This window comes from Microcaecilia unicolor, chromosome 10 (genome assembly GCF_901765095.1).
Source record: "Microcaecilia unicolor chromosome 10, aMicUni1.1, whole genome shotgun sequence".
Classification (NCBI taxonomy): Eukaryota; Metazoa; Chordata; class Amphibia; order Gymnophiona; family Siphonopidae; genus Microcaecilia; species Microcaecilia unicolor.
The window spans coordinates 136,310,353-136,332,620 of NC_044040.1; the positions used below are offsets into that span (position 1 = coordinate 136,310,353).

General features: G+C 44.3%; 1 protein-coding gene across 1 annotated transcript in view; it reads left to right on the forward strand.

The window, feature by feature from the left end:
• HDLBP (high density lipoprotein binding protein) overlaps positions 1 to 22,268 on the forward strand; it is a gene marked incomplete in the record, with an annotated part of 521,467 nt that overhangs the window by 142,246 nt on the left and 356,953 nt on the right. The window contains 1 exon segment of the mRNA XM_030216982.1: positions 14,640 to 14,794. Within this exon segment, the coding sequence (XP_030072842.1) occupies positions 14,640 to 14,794 (155 nt within the window).

Here is a 22,268-nt window from a genome sequence, read left to right on the forward strand (position 1 = left end):
TATTTGAACGTCTGTATCATATCACCCCAGTTTCTCCTTTCTTCCAGAGTATACATGTTCAGGTCATCAAGTCTCTCCTCGTATGTCTTGTAACGCAAATCCCTTACCATTCTCGTAGCTTTTCTTTGCACCGCTTCAATTCTTTTTACATCCTTCGCAAGGTACGGCCTCCAAAACTGAACACAATACTCTAGGTGGGGCCTCACCAACGACTTATACAGGGGCATCAACACCTCCTTTCTTCTGCTGGTCACACCTCTCTCTATACAGCCTAACAACCTTCTAGCTATGGCCACCGCCTTGTCACACTGTTTCCATCGCCTTCAGATCCTCAGATACTATCACCCCAAGATCCTTCTCCCCGTCCGTACCTAACAGATTCTCCCCGCCTAACACATAAATCTCCCGAGGGTTTCTATTCCATAAGTGCATCACTTTGCATTTCTTCGCATTGAATTTTAATTGCCAAACCGTAGACCATTCTTCTAGCTTCCTCAGATCCTTTTTCATGTTTTCCACTCCCTCCCGGGTGTCCACTCTGTTGCAGATCTTAGTATCATCCGCAAATAGGCAAACTTTACCTTCTAACCCTTCGGCAATGTCACTCACAAATATATTGAACAGAATCGGTCCCAGCACCGATCCCTGAGGCACACCACTACTCACCTTTCCCTCCTCCGAGCGAATTCCATTTACCACCACCCCAGCAGTCGAACCCGTTCCACCAGGGGAAGAAGGGCTGGGATTCTATTCCAGGTACTTCCTTGTGCAAAAGAAAACAGGGGGGATGTGTCCCATCCTAGACCTAATGGCCCTGAACAAATTTCTTGTCAGAAAAGTTCAGGATGTTTCCCTAGGCACCCTTCTTCCCATGATTCAGGAAAACGATTGGCTATGCTCTCTGGACTTAAAGGATGCTTACACTCGCATCTCGATACTTCCAGCTCACAGGAAGTATCTTTGATTTCGGGTGGGAGCACAGCACTTTCAGTACCGTGTACTGGCTTTTGGCCTGGCGTCTGCGCCCAGAGTGTTTTCCAAATGCCTAGCTGTAGTCGCAGCGTCGCTACACAGACTGGTAGTGCATGCTTCCTTATCTCGACTATTGGCTGGTGAGGTGCACCTTGAAGGAGGGTGCTCTGGAGTTCATGCAAATGGCTATTGTGGTGCTAGAGCTACTGGGGTTCGTCGTAAATTATCCCAAGTCCCATCTCACCCCAGTCCAAAATTTGGAATTCTTTGGAGCTCTGTTGAACACTGTCAGCTTGAGCTTATCTTCCTGAGACAAGGACGGACAACCTTCTGTCCACAGTGTCCATGGTTCGAGCGTCTCAGCAGATCACGGCTTGACAGATGTTGAGACTTCTGAGTCACATGGCCTCCACAGTTCATGTCATGCCCATGGCACGTCTACATATGTGATCAGCTCAATGGACCCTAGCTTCCTAGTGGTTTCAAGCTGTGGGGTATCTAGAGGAGGTAATCCAACTGTCCACTGGCTTTCGGAATTCTCTTCAGCGGTGGACGATTCGTTCCGATTTGACCATGGGACGACCATTCCAAGTTCTTCAGCCACGAAGAGTGCTGACGACAGATGCATCTTTTCTGGAGTGGGGAGCTCATATAGATGAGCTCCACACTCAGGGTGCCTGTTCCTTTCAGGGGAAAAAGGACTGCAGATCAACCTCCTGGAATTAAGAGCGATCTGGAACACTAAAGGCGTTCAGAGATCGGATGTCCAACCAAGTAATCTTAATTCAGACAGACAATCAGGTTGCCATGTTTTACACCAACAAGCAGGGGGGCACCGGATCTCGTCCTCTGTGTCAGGAAGCTGTCCAGATGTGGCTTTGGGCTCGCCGTCACGGCATGTTTTTCCAAGCCACTTATCTGGCAGGCGTAAACAGTTTGCCTGACAGGTTGAGCAGGATAATGCAGCCTCACGAGTGGTCACTGAACATGGACATAGTCCGCAAGATCTTCCGAGCGTGGGGCACCCCCTCGGTGGATCTTTTTGCCACCCAAATCAATCACAAGGTCCCTGAGTTGTGTTCCAGGCTTCAGGCTCGCGTCAGATGCCTTTCTCCTACATTTGGGGGACAGGCCTTCTCAATGTGTATCCTCCCATAGGGAAGACTTTGCTGAAACTTAAGCAAGACTGCAGAACCATGATCCTGATTGCACCCTTCTGGCTGTGTCAGGTTTGGTTCCCTCTTTTTCTGGAGTTGTCCTCCGATGAACCGTGGAGATGGGACTGTTTTTCAACCCTCATCACTCAGAATGAGGGGTCGCTTCTACATCCCAACCTCCTGTCTCTGGCTCTCACGGCCTGGATGTTGAGACCTTAGAATTCGCCTCTCTAGTCTTGCTTTCTTCCAGGAAAGATTCCACGAAGAGGTAACTCTCTCTTTTAAATGGAGGAGGTTTGCCATCTGGTGTGACAGCAATGCCCTAGATCCTGTTTCTTGTCCTACACAGACCCTGCTTGAATACCTTCTGCACTTGTCAGTCTGGTTTCAAGACCAACTCCGTAAGAGTTCACCTTAGTGTGATTAGTGCTTATCATCGCCGTGTAGAGGGTAAGCCTATCTCTGCACAGCCTTTAGTTGTTCGCTTTTTGAGAGGTTTGCTTTTCTCAAAGCCCCCTGTCAAACCGCCACCATTGTCATGGGCTCTCAACATTGTTCTCTCCAAGCTGATGAAAGCTCTTTTTGAGCCACTGAATTCCTTCCATCTGAAGTACTTGACCTGGAAGGTCGTTTTCTTCGTGGCGGTTATTTCAGCTTGTAGGGTCAGTGAGCTTCAAGCCTTGGTAGTGCATGCACCTTATATCAAGTTCCATCATAACAGAGTAGTCCTCCGCACGCACCCTAAGTTCCTGCCAAAGGTGGTGTCGGAGTTCCATCAGAACCAGTCAATTGTCTTGCCATCTTTCTTTCCCCGTCCTCATACCCACCCTGGCAAAAGCAGTTTGCACACCTTGGACTGCAGGAGAGCATTGGCCTTTTTATGTTTCATCAGTTTGTATTAATGATACTACAATATAATACAACTTATAGTCACTAGAGGCAACATTTCAAATGCCAAAACATTCAACATGACAATAATAACATAGCATGATGTATCATTAATTATTATTTTACCCCTCCCCCCATCCTGTTAGCATGGTTTGGCCTTAATTCAGCCTATCTCCTCCATTACCCCATGGCAACCCATTCAGAACTTGGCTTCTTGCTCTCGGTGAAATCACTTTTATCTATTGTCCCCAAACAGTCAAGAATCTCGCTTGCCTTTTTGGCGTCAATCGCGCCCCTCTTGCCTCCTCTTGCCTCCCATAACATTAGTTGGTGCATTTTATTCCTCCAATACCAGTAGGAAGGAGATGTATCCATTACCCAATGATTCATTATACATTTTTTCCCTACTATACAAGATTTGCTCAATAACAGCCGTTCCCCCTGAGTCCCTACACCCCACTGTTCAGGTGTGCTTAGCAGCATTCTATCAAATGTGATAAGAGCCTGAGACTTAGATATCTCTCTCACAAATTTGCCTATTCTCCACCAAAAGGCCTTAATGAACCTACATTGCCATAGGCAGTGTACGAGATTAGCACCTCCCTGTCCGCATTTTAGACAGTTATCAGTCGCTATCACCTGTGCATGGAACGCTCTTCTGGGAGAGAGGTAAGCCCTGTGTAGTATTCTGTATTGGCATTCTTGTAGCTCTGCACTATGAATCACCTTCTGTATTCCCCTCAACGATTGCTGTAAGTGCTGTTCAGAGATGGGCCTATGTATTTCGGTACCCCACTTTAGGGCCAACTCAGTCACCCGCCTTTCCGGCTGCCCTTTCTCCAGCTCTCTAAAGAACCAAGAAGTTGAGACCTGTCCTAACGCATCTCCCTCCAGAAACTCCCTCAGCTTGTTCTCAGATCTAAGGGTCAACCCTTCAATTGGAAGACTATGTACATAATGAGAAAGTTGGTGGTATGTCAAAATCCCCGACGGCCCCCCTGAACTTTTGTGTTGAAAATCCGCTATGGAAATTCAAGTGCCATCTTCCTTGAGAAAACTGCCCAGCAGCTCCACTCCCTGGTTGTGTAGTTTGCGAAACACTGCACTATCACTGCCCGGGGTAAAATCGTTATTCCCAGCAAGTGGAATGAATCTACTAGCCGCTGGGTCATGCCCCCACCTTTGTGCCAGTTCCCTCCACATGTGCCACAGCGGTTCCAACAACATGCTATCTCTTTTTTCAGGCATTTGTCCTTTTCTCTTAACATGGATTAAATAATTCAGGTGCCAGGGATAGAAATATGCCCTCTCTAAGCCCACATCCGTATAGGTAGATGTATCTAGGAGCCAATCCCTCAAATGCCTCAAGAGAAACGCCTGATTGTATGTCCTCATGTCTGGTATTCCTAATCCCCCTTTCTCCAGTTACCTATTAAATAGTGCCACTTCAGTTTAGGTTTTTTTCCAGCCCAACAAAACAGGAGTGGCCTAGTGGTTAGGGTGGTGGACTTTGGTCCTGGGGAAATGAGGAACTGAGTTCGATTCCCACTTCAGGCACAGGCTGCTCCTTGTGACTCTGGGCAAGTCACTTAACCCTCCATTGCCCCATGTAAGCCGCATTGAGCCTGCTATGAGTGGGAAAGCGCGGGGTACAAATGTAACAAAAAATAAAATAAAAATAAATTCTTCGTAGTGTCGCCAGTTCCCGCCTTCCCAAGCGTACCGGCAGGGCCTGCATAGCATAAAGCCAACGCGGGAAAACTATCATTCGGAATAGTTGTATCCGTCCCATAAAGGATACAGGTAGCCCTGACCAACGGGACAATTGTTTTTGGGTATCCTGGAGCAACTTAGTGATTTTCAGGTCATAGATTTGTCTGGTATCCATTGGGAGTTGTATTCCTAGGTACCGGAAGGAGCCTCTTGCCACCTTATAGGGAACTGATCTCCCCACTCCCCTTCAAGCCCTATATTACTTGCTAAGGCTTCTGATTTCAGGAGATTCAACTGGAATCCTGAGAAGTCCCCATACTCCTCTAAGCTTTCCATAAGGTGTGGTAGAGATTGCTTTGGATCAGTGATTAATACCAACAGGTCATCTGCAAAGGCTGCTGTTTTAAAGCTATGTTCTCGTATCCTAACTCCCCGAATGTCTATATTATGTTGAATTTCTTTGAGGAGGGGATCCAATGCCAAGATAAAAAGCAGTGGCGATAATGGACACCCTTGCCTCGTGCCTCTCCTTATCGAAAACCATTCAGATCTTAAGCTATTGGCATATATCTGGGCCTGTGGGTCTGTGTATAAGGTTCTAACTGCCCTCGCATATAAACCTGTGATCCCATAGTCCTTTAATACTGTAAATAACTAATTCCAGTCTACTCTATCGAACGCCTTTTCGGCGTCAAAGCTTATAAGCAAGGCTGGGCTCCGATCTTGTCTTATTTTATTATTATTATTTATTGCATTTATATCCCACCTTTTCCCACCTATTTGCAGGCTCAAAGTGGCTTACGTAGTTTTGTAACACAATTATTCTTGGATGTCAGGTACAATTATTGTAGTACAGAGGTTAGTTAAGGGAGAAGGAGAGAGTAGAAGGGAGGCGTTTATTAGGTATAGTGATCAGTAGGTTTTCAGCAGTGGATTAGTAAGGTTCTAGGTTTTCATTGTATGCTTTGTTGAAGAGATATGTCTTGAGGGATTTACGAAAGATAGTTGTTTCGTTGATTGTTTTCAGGTTTCTAGGTAATGCGTTCCACAACTTTGTGCCCAAGTACGAGAAGGTGGTATCATGCATCAGCTTGTATTTTAGTCCTTTGCAGCTGTGGAAGTGCAGGTCGAGAAATTTTCGGGATGATTTTGTGGCGTTTCTGGGAGGTAGGTCCACAAGGTTCAACATGTAAGTTGGGGCATCTGCGTGGACGATTTTGTGAACCAGTGTGCAGATCTGAACTGGATAGAAATCGTGACGTCATCTGCATATATGTAGGGGTTGAGTTTTTGATTTGCTAGTAATTTAGCCAAAGGTATCATCAAGTTGAATAAAGTTGGTGAGAGGGGGGGATCCTTGGGGTACTCCGCATTCAGGTGTCCATGGGGGTGATCTGTCCGCGCTCATTGTTACTTGGTACGATCTTGTGGTCAGGAATCCTTTGAACCATTCGAGAACTGTGCCTCCTATTCCGAAGTATTCTAGTATATGTAATAGTATTTCATGGTCTACCATATCAAAAGCGCTGGACATATCAAATTGTAAGAGGAGTATGTTGTTGCCCATTGCAATTGCTTGTTTAAATGAGTTCATTACAGACACTAGAACAGTTTCGGTGCTGTGATTTGATCGAAATCCTGCTAGGGCAAATGTCTAGTTTACATTGTGATTTGGCGTATTTTCCAAACCAATGTGAGATTTCATTTGATGAAAGTGTGTCGAAGTTGGTCCATGATCGATCTGCTGGGTATTCCCCTGGTTTTGGATCTAGACATTCAAGGATATTTGTGTAATTTGTTTTATTTGGTGGGTATCATGAGTCGAAGCTTTATGATTTTTTCCCTGAAGTAGTTTTAAGGTTAGTTGCTGATGGGATGTCTGTGTTATTAGAGGTGACCGTAGTAGTATTTAGGAGGTGATTTACGAGTGTAAATAGTTTGTGTGTGTCCTTATAGTTGGGCCCTATTTTGGTTTTGTAATACCTCCTTTTAGTTTGTCTGATAGTATATTTATATTTCCTTTGTAGTTGTTTCCAGTCTTTGAGTGCGTTTTCGTCTTTCTTGTTCCATATTCTTTTCTAGTCTTCTGAGCTGTGTTTTTAGTTCTTTTAGTTCTTCATTGAACCATGGGATTGAGTTCTTTCTATGTGAGATTCTGGTTTGAAGTGGTGCTATGTTGTCTAATACTGTTCTGCATCTGTTATCCCATTCTTGGAGGAATTGGGGTGAATCAGTGGGTATTGTCCATTCATCGGTGTATAGTTGTTGCCAAAATATTAGTGGGTCTATTTTGCCTCTCGTAGTGTAAGTTTGTTGTTTTTGCTTTTGTTGTATCTTTTTTGTTCTCCAGTGAAGGGAAAGGTTTGCACTGTAGTGGTCAGACCATGGTTTGGGCGTCCATTTTGTATCAATTAGTATGAAGTTTGATTCTGATGAGAATTTGTGAGTGATGATGTCTAGTGTGTGTCCTTTTTTATGTGTGGGTTGTGTATTTGGCCAGTGTAGCTCCCATAGTTGGAGGAAGTCTTTGCATTCACGTACATTGTTTGAATTAGTGTCTTCAAGGTGAAGGTTGATGTCTCCCGCTATAAGCAGGTTTTGGGCGGACACACAAGTATTCGATATGAAGTCCAGGAAGTGCAATTGTGAATCTTGCCAATTACCCGGGGGTCTGTAGAATAGGATTAGGTTCAAATGGTCACCTAAGTTGGGGTGATTAATTCTGACTGAGGCTATTTCAAGTTGGGGAAGCATAGATTCTGCTATTGTTGTAACTGTGAATTGAGATTTATAGATTATTGCTATTCCTCCTCCTCTTTCCTTCTCTTGTCCAGTGAGTAATTTTGTAACCTGGAGGACAGAGATCTAGAATAATTGGATCTTTGGGATCATGTATCCAGGTTTCGTTAGTGAGTAGGAGGTCGAGATTGTCATTTGTAATCCAGTCGAGATTGTCATTTGTAATCCAGTCGGTCAGAGTCTCTGCTTTGCTGACTGCCGATCTGGTATTGATGTATCCTACTTGTATCTTTTGGTGGTGTTCCGTTAAGTTTGAGGTGGTGGTAATTTTTATCAGCTGTCTGTCTTCTTGCTGAGTGAGTTTATATCTTTTTGTTCCTTTCTGTTGGCCTTGTCCATGGGTGGTAGGTTTCTCGTGCCATTGTTTAGTTTTTTGGTTAGGCATGTTGTGTATGTATTGTGTGGGTGGTTTGATAATTGTAAAGTTGGTATTGCCTATGTCAAGGTTTGTGGGTGCGTGGAGGGTTAAGGAAAGGTAGTAAGTGATTAGGCATATTAGTTTGGGTTTCATATCAGTATTAGTTGATTAGCGACCCATATCCTTCGCATATTCTTGGCTATTACCCTCCCACATGTAAATCCCACTTGTGAATCTATTATTAAGGATGGTAAAAACCTTGCTAGCCGATTTGCCAGTATCTTTGCTAAAAATTTTAATTCAGCATTCAGCAGCGATATCGGCCTATACGAGTCTGGTTTGTCAGCTGGTTTACCTGGTTTCGGCAGCACGCTAATTTGTGCTCTATTGAGATGTCTGGGCAGCTGTCCCTTTTTGTATAGTGTCGTTAAGTCCTTTACTGGCTGCAGTGTTTTATCTCACTGTTTAGTAGCTTGTAAAATTCATTCCTCAGGCCATCCGGCCCTGGTGCTTTCCCCAATTTACTCCATTTAATTACTAGTTCTACCTCCTCCTCTGTAATAGGAGCATTTAGCACCTCTATATCATCTTCTGTGACCTGTGGCAGGTCTACACTATGGAGGTAAGTCTCGCTGGGTCTCACTAGATCCTCCTGTTTTTCATATAAATGCCCAAAAAACTCCCCCAATACTTTGATTATACCCTCATCATTAGTCACCCGTGTTCCTGTGCTATCTTCCATTGTTAAGTATTATTTTTGACACTAAGCCGCTTATGAGCAATCCGGGCTAAAAATTTTCCACTTTTGTTAGCAAACCTATATAACTGATACTTGTAATATATGTTCGCTTTTTGTGTCTTCTCTTGCAATAGTTCATTTAGAGCCTGCTGTGCCTCCAACAATTGTCTTTAATTCCCCCTTCATGCTGTATCCCATACTTCTTCCGTAATGCCACTACCTGTCTCTCTAACTGCGCCACCTCCCTATTTCTGGCCCGTTTTAAAAAAGCCAGATAAGATATTACATCTCCCCTAAGTACGGCTTTCGCCATCTCCCAAAAGAGCACTGGATCTGTCCTATGCTGCTCGTTATTACTGCTATAATCCTTCCTCTTCTCCACCAGGTAAGGCAAGAATTGGGCATCTCGATAGAGGTAGGCAGGAAAACGCCATGCTCCCAACTGAGGTCTCTCCTCTCCTACTCTAATCTGTACTCTCACCCAAGCGTGATCAGAAATCGCTATGGGGCCTATCTGTGCCTCCTCCACATTTGTAAGTAACTCTCTTGAGATCCATATATAATCAATTCTAGACATTGTTTGGTAGGCTCTAGAAAGATGTGTGTAATCTCTTTCTGTCGGATGTAATATTCTCCACACATCGACCAGCTCCAACATGTCATAAATCCTAGTGTTACCTCTCTCCCTTCTAGCCAGATCTTTCCCGGTGGGCTGCGACCTATCCCATGCCGGTTCTAGCATGTCATTCAGATCTCCTCCCATCACCAGTGGTATATCACCTAATGTATGGATTTTGCGCGTGATTTGATTAACAAAATTCTTATCATAGGAATTGGGGGCATATAGGTTTACATAGCAGGAGTGGCTGTCTCTCCACAACCACTGAGGCCAGGACATACCTCCCCCCTCTGTCAGCCACCACCTTCTTGACTTCTACATTTAGGTTTTTTCTTATCAGGATCACCACTCCTCCCTTTTTCTCCACTGCTGGTGCATCATATAATTCCCCCACCCACCATGTTTTCAACTTCTCATGTTCTTCCCTTGTGAGATGCGTTTCCTGCAAAAATGCAATTGACACTTTATCATCCAACATTTTTAAAATTTTTTGTCTCTTAATCGGAGTGTGAATGCCCCCCACATTCCATGTTATACACTGCAATGTTGTCATGTCACACCTCTCTCTGTTCTGTGTCTTATTTGCAACACTTTTTTTGCACTCTTTTTGCTTATGTACAGAGAGAGTGTCCCAGCCTTCACCCTCTCAGTCCCTAATGGTTCTTCCTTCACTCTCCTTTGGGTCACCCCTAGGTCCTCCCCCAAATTCCTCTCTGCGACCCCATACATACAGGAATTCCCCCCTCCACTCCCCCCACCCTACCACCCCTCCTTCTACCCCCACTTCCTGCCATCTTTTGCCCAGTGGCATAACTTCCTGTTTCCAAGGCTAAGGCGCCTCTTAGATTTATGTCTATCCCCACCCTTCAAAAAACCCTAGAACCCTTTGCTCACCCAACTTCTTGTTTCTTAGACAAGTCCAACGAATATGTCTATATTGTTCATGTCTGCCTTGGTCACACTCTGATCTCCTCGGACCAACAGCCAAACCATCCACTCTCTGTGCTAGTTTTTGTTTGGTAGGCAACGGCCCCAGTATTTCCATGTCTCAGAACCCAAACAACGAAAATTACCAACTTTGAAACTTCAACTTCTAAACCTTGCAGGCTGCCAACTCTCCTTTCTCTGTAATGATAAAGAATGCTGGCTCCATGAGCTGTAGATCAATATCTCTGTGTTATGGTCTCATTGTCCTCTAGCAGTTCTCAAATATGCTTGCCTCTTCTTTACTTGACTCCTTCGGTTCCTCAGCCTTCATGTCCCGTTGCTATCATTCGCTCGACATAAGACGTTGCCTCGTCCACTTTCTCAAAATAAACTGCTTGTCCATTTTCCATCAGTTTGAGTTTAGCCGGATACAAGAGGCTGAATCTATACTTGAGCCCGAATAACTTAGTACACAAGGGGGCAAAACTTTTTCGTGCTGCCGACACTGTTGTGGAATAGTCCTGGAAACAAAGAATCTTTTTCCCCTTGTAATCCAGGTGTTTTCCATTGCGGAGCTCCTGAAGGATAAGTGTTTTGTGGGCATAGTTCAATATCTTAAATATTACCACTCAGGGGTGGCTTGCATCCTTCCTTCTCTGGCCCAATCTATGTGCTCTTTCAACTTTCAGCTGCAGCCCCAGCTCCACGTTACTGAGGGTTTCCGGCAGCCATTTCTCCAGAAAAGTGCATAAAGACCTCTCAGGTAGGATTTCTGGGAGCCCCACTAACCTCAGATTGTTCCTCCTCGAGTGATTCTCGAGGTCCTCAAGCTTCGCCTCCACCTCCGCGAGGTGCGCCTTGATTCGTGGCTGCTCTTCTGAGACCTTTGCTATGTCGTCCTCTGCCTGCCCCACACGCTGTTGCACCGTTTGTAGCTCGGTGAACAGCTGTGTGTGCCTCTCCATCAGCCCCTCTAGTTTCTCCAGGATGAGCTGCAATTTTACTCCCACTGCTTGTTCGACTGCCGCCTTCACGTCTTCGGTGATTTTCGCTGCCCACAACGAGTTGGCGATGCCGGTGCGGCCATGTCCGCCATTTTGTTATCCGCGGCGCGGGTTTTCCCGTTTGTGTCTTGCCGATGTAATTTTGCCGCCATCCACTCCGCCTCTATTCCTGCTGGCTGTCAACGTTATCGCGGATCTTCCCCGCTTGCTCCGGTTTATGGATTAAGCTGATTTGGGGTGGTACGAGTGCAGATTCCTTCTGGCGCCTCGGAGCAGTCATTCTTCACATCCTCACTGCTCCATGCCTCCACCGGAAGTCATCGAGCATTGGCCTTTTACATGGAGTGGACAAAGCCCTTTAGACAGTCCGCCCACTTCTTTTAATCCCGACAGGAGGGGAGTCACCATTGGAAAAAACGCACAATCTCTAGTTGGCTAGCAGGTTGCATTTCCTTCACTTATGCCCAAGCTGGGCTGTCTGCAACATGGTCATCAGTCCACACATTCACATCTCACTACTGCCTTCAACAGGATACCCGACGCGACAGTCGGTTTGGGCAGTTGGTGCTGCAGAATCTGTTCGGGGTTTAGAATCCAACTGCATCCCCTAGACCCATTTTTGTTTTGTTCCAGGCTGCACTCAGTTAGTTGTTTATGGTTTCAGGTCAATCTCTGTTATGTCCTCGCCATTTCGAGACCCAATTGACCAATGCTCATTGTTTTGAGTGAGCCTGGTTGCTAGGGATACCCCATATGTGAAAACATTCAGCCTCGGAGAAAGAGAAGATACATTCCTGTAGCAGGTATTCTCTGAGGACAGCAGGCTGATTGCTCTCACAAACCCGCCCACCTCCCCTTTGGAGTTTTGTTTTATTTGCTTTTTGATTAAACTGAGCTGGAACACTCACGCAACGAGCGGGAGGTTGTCTGCGCATTCGCGGTTCGCGTGCCAGAAGGCTCTCGCAAAACTTTTAAAATTTTGCTGTAGAAAAATTTGCCGTTTCCTGGGCCACCGTGGATGCCGACCTACATGTGAGAACAATCGGCCTGCTGTCCTTTGAGAATACCTGCTACAGGTATGTATCTTCGCTATTCCTTTTGTAGACTCCTGATGCAGGCCTAGCGGCCGAAACACAACGTTTGTGTCGAGTCTTTTTTATCAAACGGTTGAATAGAAGTTTCATTTCTCCAGTCTTTGGTATCCGTGGTCAGCCTCCCACTTCTTCTCTTCACGCTTCTGTGATTTTCCTTAGGGCGTTCAACTTCTCTGCCTCAGGTGGATTCTCCTAGACACGTACCTCTGAGGAGGGGAGACATGGGTGCCAACAATCGGACATAAAGTTGTCTTCTGCTCCCGTTTGGTGCTGGAAGGGGCTTGCTGGTACTTAGCTGTGGTTCCTACTGTAGTCAGGCTTTCATGCCAGTAGTGGTTACTTGCCATTTTGGAGAAGAGGGGGGGAGGGGAGCTAGAGGAAGCCTTGAGTTATGCCCCTTACTGGGAAGCCATGGTTAAGTTTATTTTGGAGAGGAAAATAGCACAACTCTATTTGCTTAGTTAGTCCATTCAGCCTTGCTAGCAAGGCTTGTTTGAGTGAGACTAGATATTGTGGCCTGCTTTATATTGTTTTGGGGAGATGGGTGGGGAGAGTGGAATAAGGACCCTGTAGGTATTGGAAAGCTAGATTCCTGCAGCCACCCTTTTCCTAGCTTCTGAGTGAATTGTTATTTAGCTTCTCACTTGGAACCCTTGCCCAGCTGGCTAGTTGACAGTCCTGTGCTTAGGTTTAAGGGGAGTAATAGTTTTGGGCACTGTATCTCCTTCCCTCCAAAGTATTAATGAATGAATAACCCACAAAGTATATAAAGGGAAGAAAGGAAAAGTCAGGATGTTCTGGTGCTTGCAATATCTATTAGCATATATTAGCATTGATAAGATTATAGAAAACTTCACAGTTTCCAGTTGCAAAGCTTAGATTCTTTAGATGTTTAGTGGGCCGTGAAGAAAGGTAAGCCTAGCTGGGAACAGGAATTCTCAGGCTCAGCCACCTCCTTCCAATTCATGGGTCCCCCCAATTCATAGGTTAAATATGGTTTGGGACCGCCTGAGGAAGGAGGGGGCCATGCCCAGATCAGTGGTGGGAAGTATTGCAAGCAGGTCTCATGTTGTTGAGGGGTGGGGGTGGTCTGTTTTGCTGTTTTCATGTAATGTGTATGATCACCAGGCAGCAAGCAGCTGGATGCAGTGGCAACATTTCTTTGGGCAGTATCTCTGGAAAAGACAGTTCTTACAGCATTTATCAGTAACCTAGTTCCTCCTTCTGCAGGATTTGGGAGATCCTAGATCAGAGATTCCCAACTCACTCTTCAGGATACCTACAATGAATGTGCATAAGAATGTAAGAGTAGCCATACTGGTTTAGAACAATTGTCCATCTAGCCCAGTATTCTGTTTCTAACAGTGGCCAAGCCAGGTCACAAGTACTTGGCAGAAACCCAAATCATGGCAACACTCCATGGTACCAATCCCAGGGCAAGCAATTGCTTCCCCATGTCTGACTCAATAGCAGACTATGGACTCTTCCTCCAGAAACTTGTCCAGACTTTTTTTTTTTTTTTTTTATTAAACCCTTTTTTTAAACCCAGACTTGCTAACCGCTATTACCACATCCTCCGGCAAAGAGTTCCAGAGCTTAACTTTTCGTGAGTGAAAAAATATTTCCTCCTATTTGTTTTAAAAGTATTTCCATTTAACTTTCGCGAGTGTCCCACTAGTCTTTGAAACGAGTAAAAAAAATTGTGTGTCCAGAAGACTGGGTTGAGAACCACTGTCCTAGATGATTTAGCAACTGGTAGGTTGCCAAAGAGGTAAGTGGAGCTGAAGGTACCAGTGGGTTACTCAATGCGTACATTGCTATTCAGTTCTCCATGGTATACTGATATGAGTGTCTGGTTATGTGGTCTTTTCCCCCTATTGAGATACACTGCACCTGTATTTCAGTGGGAGAGGGGGTGACAAAGTTGAATTTAGGAAGTAAAATATTTTAATACTGTTTAGTTTGTTGGTTTAATTATGATGTGATAATGAACGTGACTTTTGTGAAGGCTAGATATACCATGCAGGTCTTCATCTGCGTGTCCAATTCTTTCTTGAAGTCTATTTCACTAGAAGAGGAAGGGATAGTAGATGGTATTACCAGTCAGACTGGATAGGCCATACGGTTTTTATCTTCTACTACTACTACCACTATTTATCATTTCTATAGTGCTACTAGACGTATGCAGCGCTGTACAGTTGAACATGAAGAGACAGTCCCTGCTCTACAGCGCTTACAATTTATCTGCTGCCATTTTCTATGTTTGACAGTGAGAACCATTTTGGAAATGGGAGTGGTGGGTGCTCCTAAAGTGACTCGGGCTGAGGAAGATATGTTTAAACATTAATATTAATCTCCTTATTCTCCAGTTGCAGTTATAAGCTCAGAAGATGAAAATGACCCTCCAACTTATAAGGATGCTTTTCCTCCACTCCCTGAGAAAACATTGAGCACTGAGGTGGCCCAGGAGCCAGGTGGCGCCTGGAGCAAAATACGACCAATCAAGTCTTCCATCATTACTCAGGTAAAGAAATTGAAAGATAGATGTACATACTCTTTCATGAACTAGAAGAGAATATAGATTAAAAGCTGTTCTTCCCACCCTTTCTCACTCCAGACACATTTTTTAATTTATAAGCTGTTGACCCTAATAAGAGGATTGATTAATATTACATCTTTCACAGTACCAGCTGCAGAATACTGGGTAAAACATGTTACAAGTTTTATTAGGACTTGTTCAACATATGAATAACCCTAACTTTACCAGTAGATAAGTTGTGGTTTTGCAGATCATTTTATAAATGTAAAAAAATACTAAAAAGGGGGTCTTTTACTAAAGCTTAGCTCGAGTTGGAATAAAATGGGCCTTGCTGCTGATAACTCGAGCTAAGCTTTAGTAAAAGGCCCCCTAAATAAGCTAAATATGAAATCTTAAGTTTATCTTTACTCTAGCAACTTCAAATAACTTAAGTTGGTATTAAGATGCAGGCTGCCGGATTCATCCAACAGCAAATATGGTATTTGGTGCAAAACACTAATAGCTCCTAAGTAAGCCATGCCAAGTCTAAGCTCCATCAAGTCCAGCATCCTATCTCCACTGTAGGTCACAAGTACATGGCAGATGCCAAAACAGTTCTGTTTCAAGCTCATTTCCAGGGATCAGCAATGGCTTTTTCAAGTCTGCTTATATAAAGTTTTATAGAATTAGAACACAAGAACAGCCATACAGGGTCAGACCAATGGTCCATTTAGCCCACTATCCTGCTTCCAATAGTGTCTAATCCATGTCACAAGTACCTGTATGAAACCCAAATAGTTGCAGCATTCCCTGCTACCAATCCCAGGGCAAGTAGTGGCTTCCCTATGTCTGTCTCAATAGCAGACTATAGACTTTTCCTTCTGGAACTTCTTCAAACTTCTTTTGATTCCTGGTAATGTATGTTTATTTGAGACTTGATATACTGCCTTAAACTGCTAGACAGAACAAAGTGGTTAACAAAATTCAAAATAAGATAAAAATGAGGAAAAGACCTAAGTAAATTTATAGGAAAGATAATACACATATTCATAAAGAAACTTAATAAAATTAACACAGTATACCAAATAACATCCATTTACTCTCTCCCAGGCACCAGCACTTCTATGTGCCCCCTCGTTCACCAGTATAGGCCTGATTTAAATAGCCAGGTTTTCAACAAAGATTTAAATTTCTTAATGTTAAGTTCGCTGCGTAATGACAAAGGTAAAGAATTCCAAAGATGAGGGATATAAAGAAAAATGCACCCTGACGAGTCATTTCTAATTGCACAAAACGTGGTCCTGGCAAAACCACATGATCATTTATGGCACGCAGGACCCACACAAATGAATAGGGAATTGTTATTAGTAACAAGTAAGATGGTGTACTTTGATGGAAAGCCTTAAAACCCAGTAGTAACGCTTTAAATTTATGTTTAAACAGTTTTTATTGATGATCAAACATTTGAAACAGCTTTATGAAAGGCAAACATTCTGTAATCATAATGACACATCATATGCATTTATGTACATCTTAACTGCATCATCAATTTTTACAACATTTTCTCCCCTTCTACCCCCCCCCCCCCTAATATAACCTCTATACCGTGAGCTTCTTACGTCATGGTCTCTATTCCTTCCAAAATTCTGTCACCAAACTTTACTAACTTGTACAAGGAGTATATACAGTTCAAGCTTCTCCTTCTCACCTACAAATGCATTCAGTCTGCAGCCCCTCATTACCTCTCTACCCTCATTTCCCCTTACGTTCCCGCCCGTAACCTCTGCTCACAGGACAAATCCCTCCTCTCAGTACCCTTCTCCACCACCGCCAACTCCAGGCTCCGCTCATTCTGCCTCGCCTCACCCTATGCTTGGAATCAACTTCCTGAGCCCTTACGCCAAGCCCCCTCCCTACCCATCTTCAAATCCTTGCTCAAAGCCCACCTCTTCAGTGTTGCTTTCGGCACCTAACCTTTATACCTCTCAGGACATGTAGACTGCCCCTATTTGACTGACTATACATTTGTCCTTTAGATTGTAAGCTCCTTTGAGCAGGGACTGTCCTATGTTAAATTGTACAGCGCTGCGTAACCCTAGTAGCGCTTTAGAAATGTCAAGTAGTACTAATATGTCTACCGGGTTCCCCTTACGTTAGGGTTTGCTAAAGTTGTTTAGTACAGCACTTCTTGCTTTATGAGAAATATTTTGCAGATAAGGGTTCCATATATTAATAAAATTATTTCGTCTCTTTGGGTTACCCTGGGCCGCCCTGGCCTTCCAGAGCATTAACTCATGGAGCCTATTCCTCCAGAGCCAAACGGTTGGTGGTTCCTCCTGCATCCAATGCCTGAGTATGTATTTTTTCCCCACTGCATATGCCTTACAGAAAAGTAACTCCAAAGTTTTATCTGAGACCCCATATGCATTTCTTTTGTTCAAAAGTACTCCTCTCCAGGAGGGGAGCAGCCCTTGCGCTGATAATTTTTCAAGGTATTTCTGTACTGCTTTCCAAAATAATTTTATTCTGTCATATCTCCAAAATGCATGTAGAAAGGTATTCCTCTCTCTGACATTTAGGGCATTGGGCATCAGATATCCAACCAGCCCTTGCTGCCTGTGATTGTGTGATGTATCACCGATGGATAATCCTATATTGACTCTCCTGCAACTCCGCTCCACCCACTTGTTTGGGTATATCTTTGATCAATTTAGCAAAATTTATTCCCTTCAACTCATATCCCAAATCTTTACTCCATGTGTCTTTAAGCTTCTTGTATGCACGAGGAGGCCTGAGCGACATTAAAGCTCTGTGTAAGCTCGATATCGATACCTGTCCATATGCATCCCCCCTCAAAAATTCACGCAGCCTATGGCCTAACCTCATGTCCAGAGCTGCCTGGTCTAGACTGAACCAATAATGATGCAGTTATCTATATGTGTAATAATCTTTATTAGCAATTGAAAGCCTCTGCTGCAGGTCCTGAAATCCATACAGTCCCCCCTCTTCACTCCTCAAATGTTCAAGCAAAGTAATTCCCAATTCAGACCATTTATCAAGTATCCCTTTCTCTAACCCCGGGGAAAAATCCCCATTCCCTCGCAATGGGAGTTGATCACTAATATTGGGATCTTGTCCCCAGGATCGCATAAGGAATTGCCAAATGCGTCGCAGTGGCTGCAGCAGTATGCTTTTCCTACAGACCAATGGCAAGTTTTTTGTTTTGGCCTGCAGGAGAAAGTTCAAATGCCATGGTCTAAATAGTGTACTTTCTCAGCTAAGTGGAGTATGTTGATGTGTATTGAGCAGCCAATCCCTAAGATGTCTCAGAAGGCATGCCTGATTATATTGTTTTATACAAGGGAGTCCCAACCCTCCCTGTGCCCATCCATCATACAGATATTCAAATCGTAATTTTGACTTCCTCCCCCCCCCCCCCATAGAAATTTCCGACTCATCCTGTTCAGTTTACGTAAATCTTTTCCAAGAATATGTATTGGCAACACCTGTAAAATATAGAGCCATCTCGGGAGGTATGATCATTTTAAATAAGTTGATTCTGCCCATTAGCGATATGGGTAAATGGCTCCATCTCTCAAGAGAGCAGTTGGTGTCCTGTAACAACTTTTCTATATTGATTTTATAAAGTGTGGTGGTGTCCATAGCAAGCCTTATTCCTAGATATCTGAAAGATTCCTCCGCCCATTTCAACGGAAGCTGTTCCCGCCAAACTCCAACTTGGTTTCCCTCCCTCTGCAAAGCTTCAGACTTCTCCAAGTTTAGCTTAAAGCCAGAGAAGTCACCAAACTCTGTCATGCATTCTAAGAGAGCTGTCAGTGATGTTTCAGGATGTGCCAACAAATCGTCAGCGAAAGCTGCTAATTTAAACATTTCTGTTCCAATCCTGACTCCTTGTACATCGGGCGTCTGTTGTATGTTTCTAATCAGTGGGTCTAGTGTTAATACAAACAATAAAGGCGATAGGGAGCATCCCTGCCTAGTCCCCCTATGTATAGGAAAGGGAGGTGACAATATACCATTTACCCATACCTGTGCTTGTGGAAGATAGTATAATGCACGGATCGCCTCCTGAAAAAACCCTCGTATACCATACGCATCTAGAACGCCAAATAAAAAATCCCAACCCACCCTATCAAACGCCTTTTCGGCATCAAAGCTGACTAACACCGATGGCATGGCCTGCGTGGACCACCGCCTCCAAAGTTACCAATATCTTCCTCATATTTTTAGTAATAGTCCTGCCCTGCACAATCCTCCTGTGAATCTTCGATAACATCTGGCAATATTTGAGACAAACGGTTCGCCGTACTTTAGCAAACAGTTTGGCTTCAAATTAAGTAACGATATGGCCTATAGAGTCAGGTTTCTGTGCATCCCCCCCCCTGGTTTGGGGAGCACTATAATCTGCGCTGTTCGTAAAGAAATGGGCATTTGCTTGTTCCTGCACTAGACATTAAACATTGAGTCAGGGGTACCACGACTTCATCCCTCAGTATTTTGTAAAATCGCCTCTATAACCATCTGGGCCCGGGCCTTCCCCAATGGTCCTTGCTGTATAGCCATGATACCTCATCTGCCGTTATGGGAGCATTTAGCATGTTTAGGCTTTTGTGTCTAGTGCGGAAGCTCTGGTCCAGCCAATACATCTCACTGTCCATCGGGGGTGGATCTGGGATAGCATATAACTTCTGATAATATTCTTGCATGATTCTATTAATAGGGACATCTTTAGTTTCTAAGGTTCCATTTAAAGAATACAGGGTTTTATTTTATAATTGCCCTGCCTAGGATTTGCCAACCTAGCCATCATCCTTCCGCTTTTATTGGCGTATCTGTACAATTGATTATCTATAGTAAGCATTATTCCGTTGGGCCTTATGGTGAAGTCTCTCATTTTAGGGTTTGGCTGCAGTCTAGAAGCTTGGCTTTTAATTTAACGTTATGTTGGCGCCCGTACTCACGCCGTGTCCGTGTTCTTTCCTTTTCTAATCTGAGCATGTCCCTCTCCCGCATCTTTTTCTGGTGACTTGTGTAAGCGATAATCTCACCCCGAAGTACAGCCTTAGCCGTATCCCAATAGAGTATTGGAGTTGCCATGTGCGCCTGGTTTGGTATCTTGAAACTGCTTATATTTAGTATGTACTCCCGGAATTCCTGGATCTCTATAAAGCCGAGTAGGAAATTTCCATTGGAACTGAACCGGACTACCCTCTGAAGGGTTCCCATGAAGCCATCACCATTGCATGATCTGAGATTTTAATGGGACTTATTTCTGCTGCACTAATTTTTGTAAATAATAACGAGAAATAAAATGTAATCAATCCGCGACATGGTGGCATGTGCACGAGACAAATGAGTGTAATCACGCTCTAATGGATGCAAGTGCGCCACACGTCTACCAGGTCCAAAACTTCACTCAACATACCTATTCCTCTGGATTCTGCCCCCTGATCCTTTTTTTGCCCCCCTGAGATCTGTCCAGTTAGGGTCTCCAACTCGTTGAAATCCCCTCCTATCAGCAGGGAGGTTCCTTCAAAGCTTGTTAAATGATATAACAGTTTTTTGTAAAATGCCTTATTATACGTATTGGGAGCATACACATTACATATAACTACTGGTTGGCGCTTCTATTGTTAATGTGCCAATACATATCTTCCCTCCTTATCCGCAATAGTCTTATGTGTGATGACTTGAACCCCTTTCTTAATTAAAATTATAACCCCTGCTTTTTTCGCCTGCGCTGGCGATTCATAATATGAACCCACCCACCATCGACATAGTTTCTCATGCTCTTTGGCGGTTAGATGCGTTTCTTGAAGTAATTGCAATTGATGTCTGTTTATGAAGTGCTTGAAGTATTTTCTGCCGTTAATCGGCGAAGAAATACCCCCACATTCCACGTTACCACTTTAAGGGCCATCACGTATTGTCAGGCACCACAAAAAATGTGACCTTGCTGCCTTCACTGAGTGGGTATGGGGGGCATCCCAGCCTATACCCCGCCACCCATAGTTTGAACCCAGTTCTACAGAAATACACTCCTCGTGTTGTTCCTAATATGTTGTCTGTGTTCCCTTCTCCATGACATACCTGCTCTCCCATGTACCCCCTCCCCCACCCAATCCCCCTGTCTACCCCTCCTCCCCATCTCTTGGCGGCACCTAGGTGCACTACTTCTGTGACTCCGATCCGGGATCCCATCCACATTGACACTTTTTGATTCCATCTTCTCCCCACCCTTCACCATACAGCCACCTTAACAGCAGTAACAATTTCAAAACTGTTAAACTCGACCACTTATATTTACAAGCCTTCTGGCTTCTTCCGCTCCACCTCCGTCAACGGCATCAATCTCACAGTTGTCCTTCCAGGGGATTGTTCATGTATTTCTTGATGCTCGCGGCCTGTCCTCATAATCGATCCACCAGTGCTTGAGCGCTTCTACAGTGTCACAAAATCTACTGTTCTATTATGCTAGATTCTGAGTTTAGCCGGGTACAGTAAACTGAATCTTATCTGCATTTTGTGTAGTCGCCCACATACTTGCGAAAATTGTTTACGTTGGAGGGAGACTTTAGTAGAATAGTCTTGAAAACACAGTATCTTGTGTCCATCCATCTCCAGCGTTTCCCCCTTCCGTAGAGCCGTTAACACATCCATCTTGTGTTGGTAATTGAGCAGTCGCAAAATAACCACTCTAGGGCGGGTGTTAGTCTCCTTTCTTGGGCCTAGGTGATGTGCTCTTTCTATCTTCAGCGGCCCCGTCGTATTCTGATTGGGTAAGATCTTAGCAAGCCAGGGCTCCAAAACGCCTCTCAGTTCTGCTTCCTGTATTGATTCCGGTATTCCTACCAGCTGAAGATTATTTCTGCGTGAACGATTCTCCAAATCATCCACTTTATCTTCTAAAGTTGAAACCGTTTTTTGGAGATGCTCTATGGATTTTGAGGCCTCTTGTGAGGAGTTTTCCACGTCCCCCAGTCGCTGCTGGACCTCCTGGAGCTCATTAGTAAAAGTGGTAAATTTTTGATCCATGCCATCAAGCTTATCAATAATTTGCTGGAGCTTGTGGCTCATGGTGTCCTCCACCGCCATTTTTACCTCTGCCACAATTTCTGAGGCCCAGACAGAGCTCACTGATGATGATGATGATGATGATGGTGGAGAAGTTTTCCCCGCCATTTTTAATCCCCGCTCTTATTCTTATCCAGCTCTTTCTTGGAGCTTCTGGTAGCCATACAAAAGTTCTGGGGCGAGTATAATTTGTCTGCCGATAACAAGTATGGTCTCTGCCCCTACTGCGATCAATCTGCTTCGGTGGATTGGACAGTGTTTGTCTGTAGATTGTGTTGAGTACTGTTTAAATGCTGTTTAGATCTGCTTCTGAGGGACTGCCAAAGCTCAGACCTCCTTCCGCATGTTTCAAAGGCTCTGCATTTTTTTTTAGGCCCCTTCACAG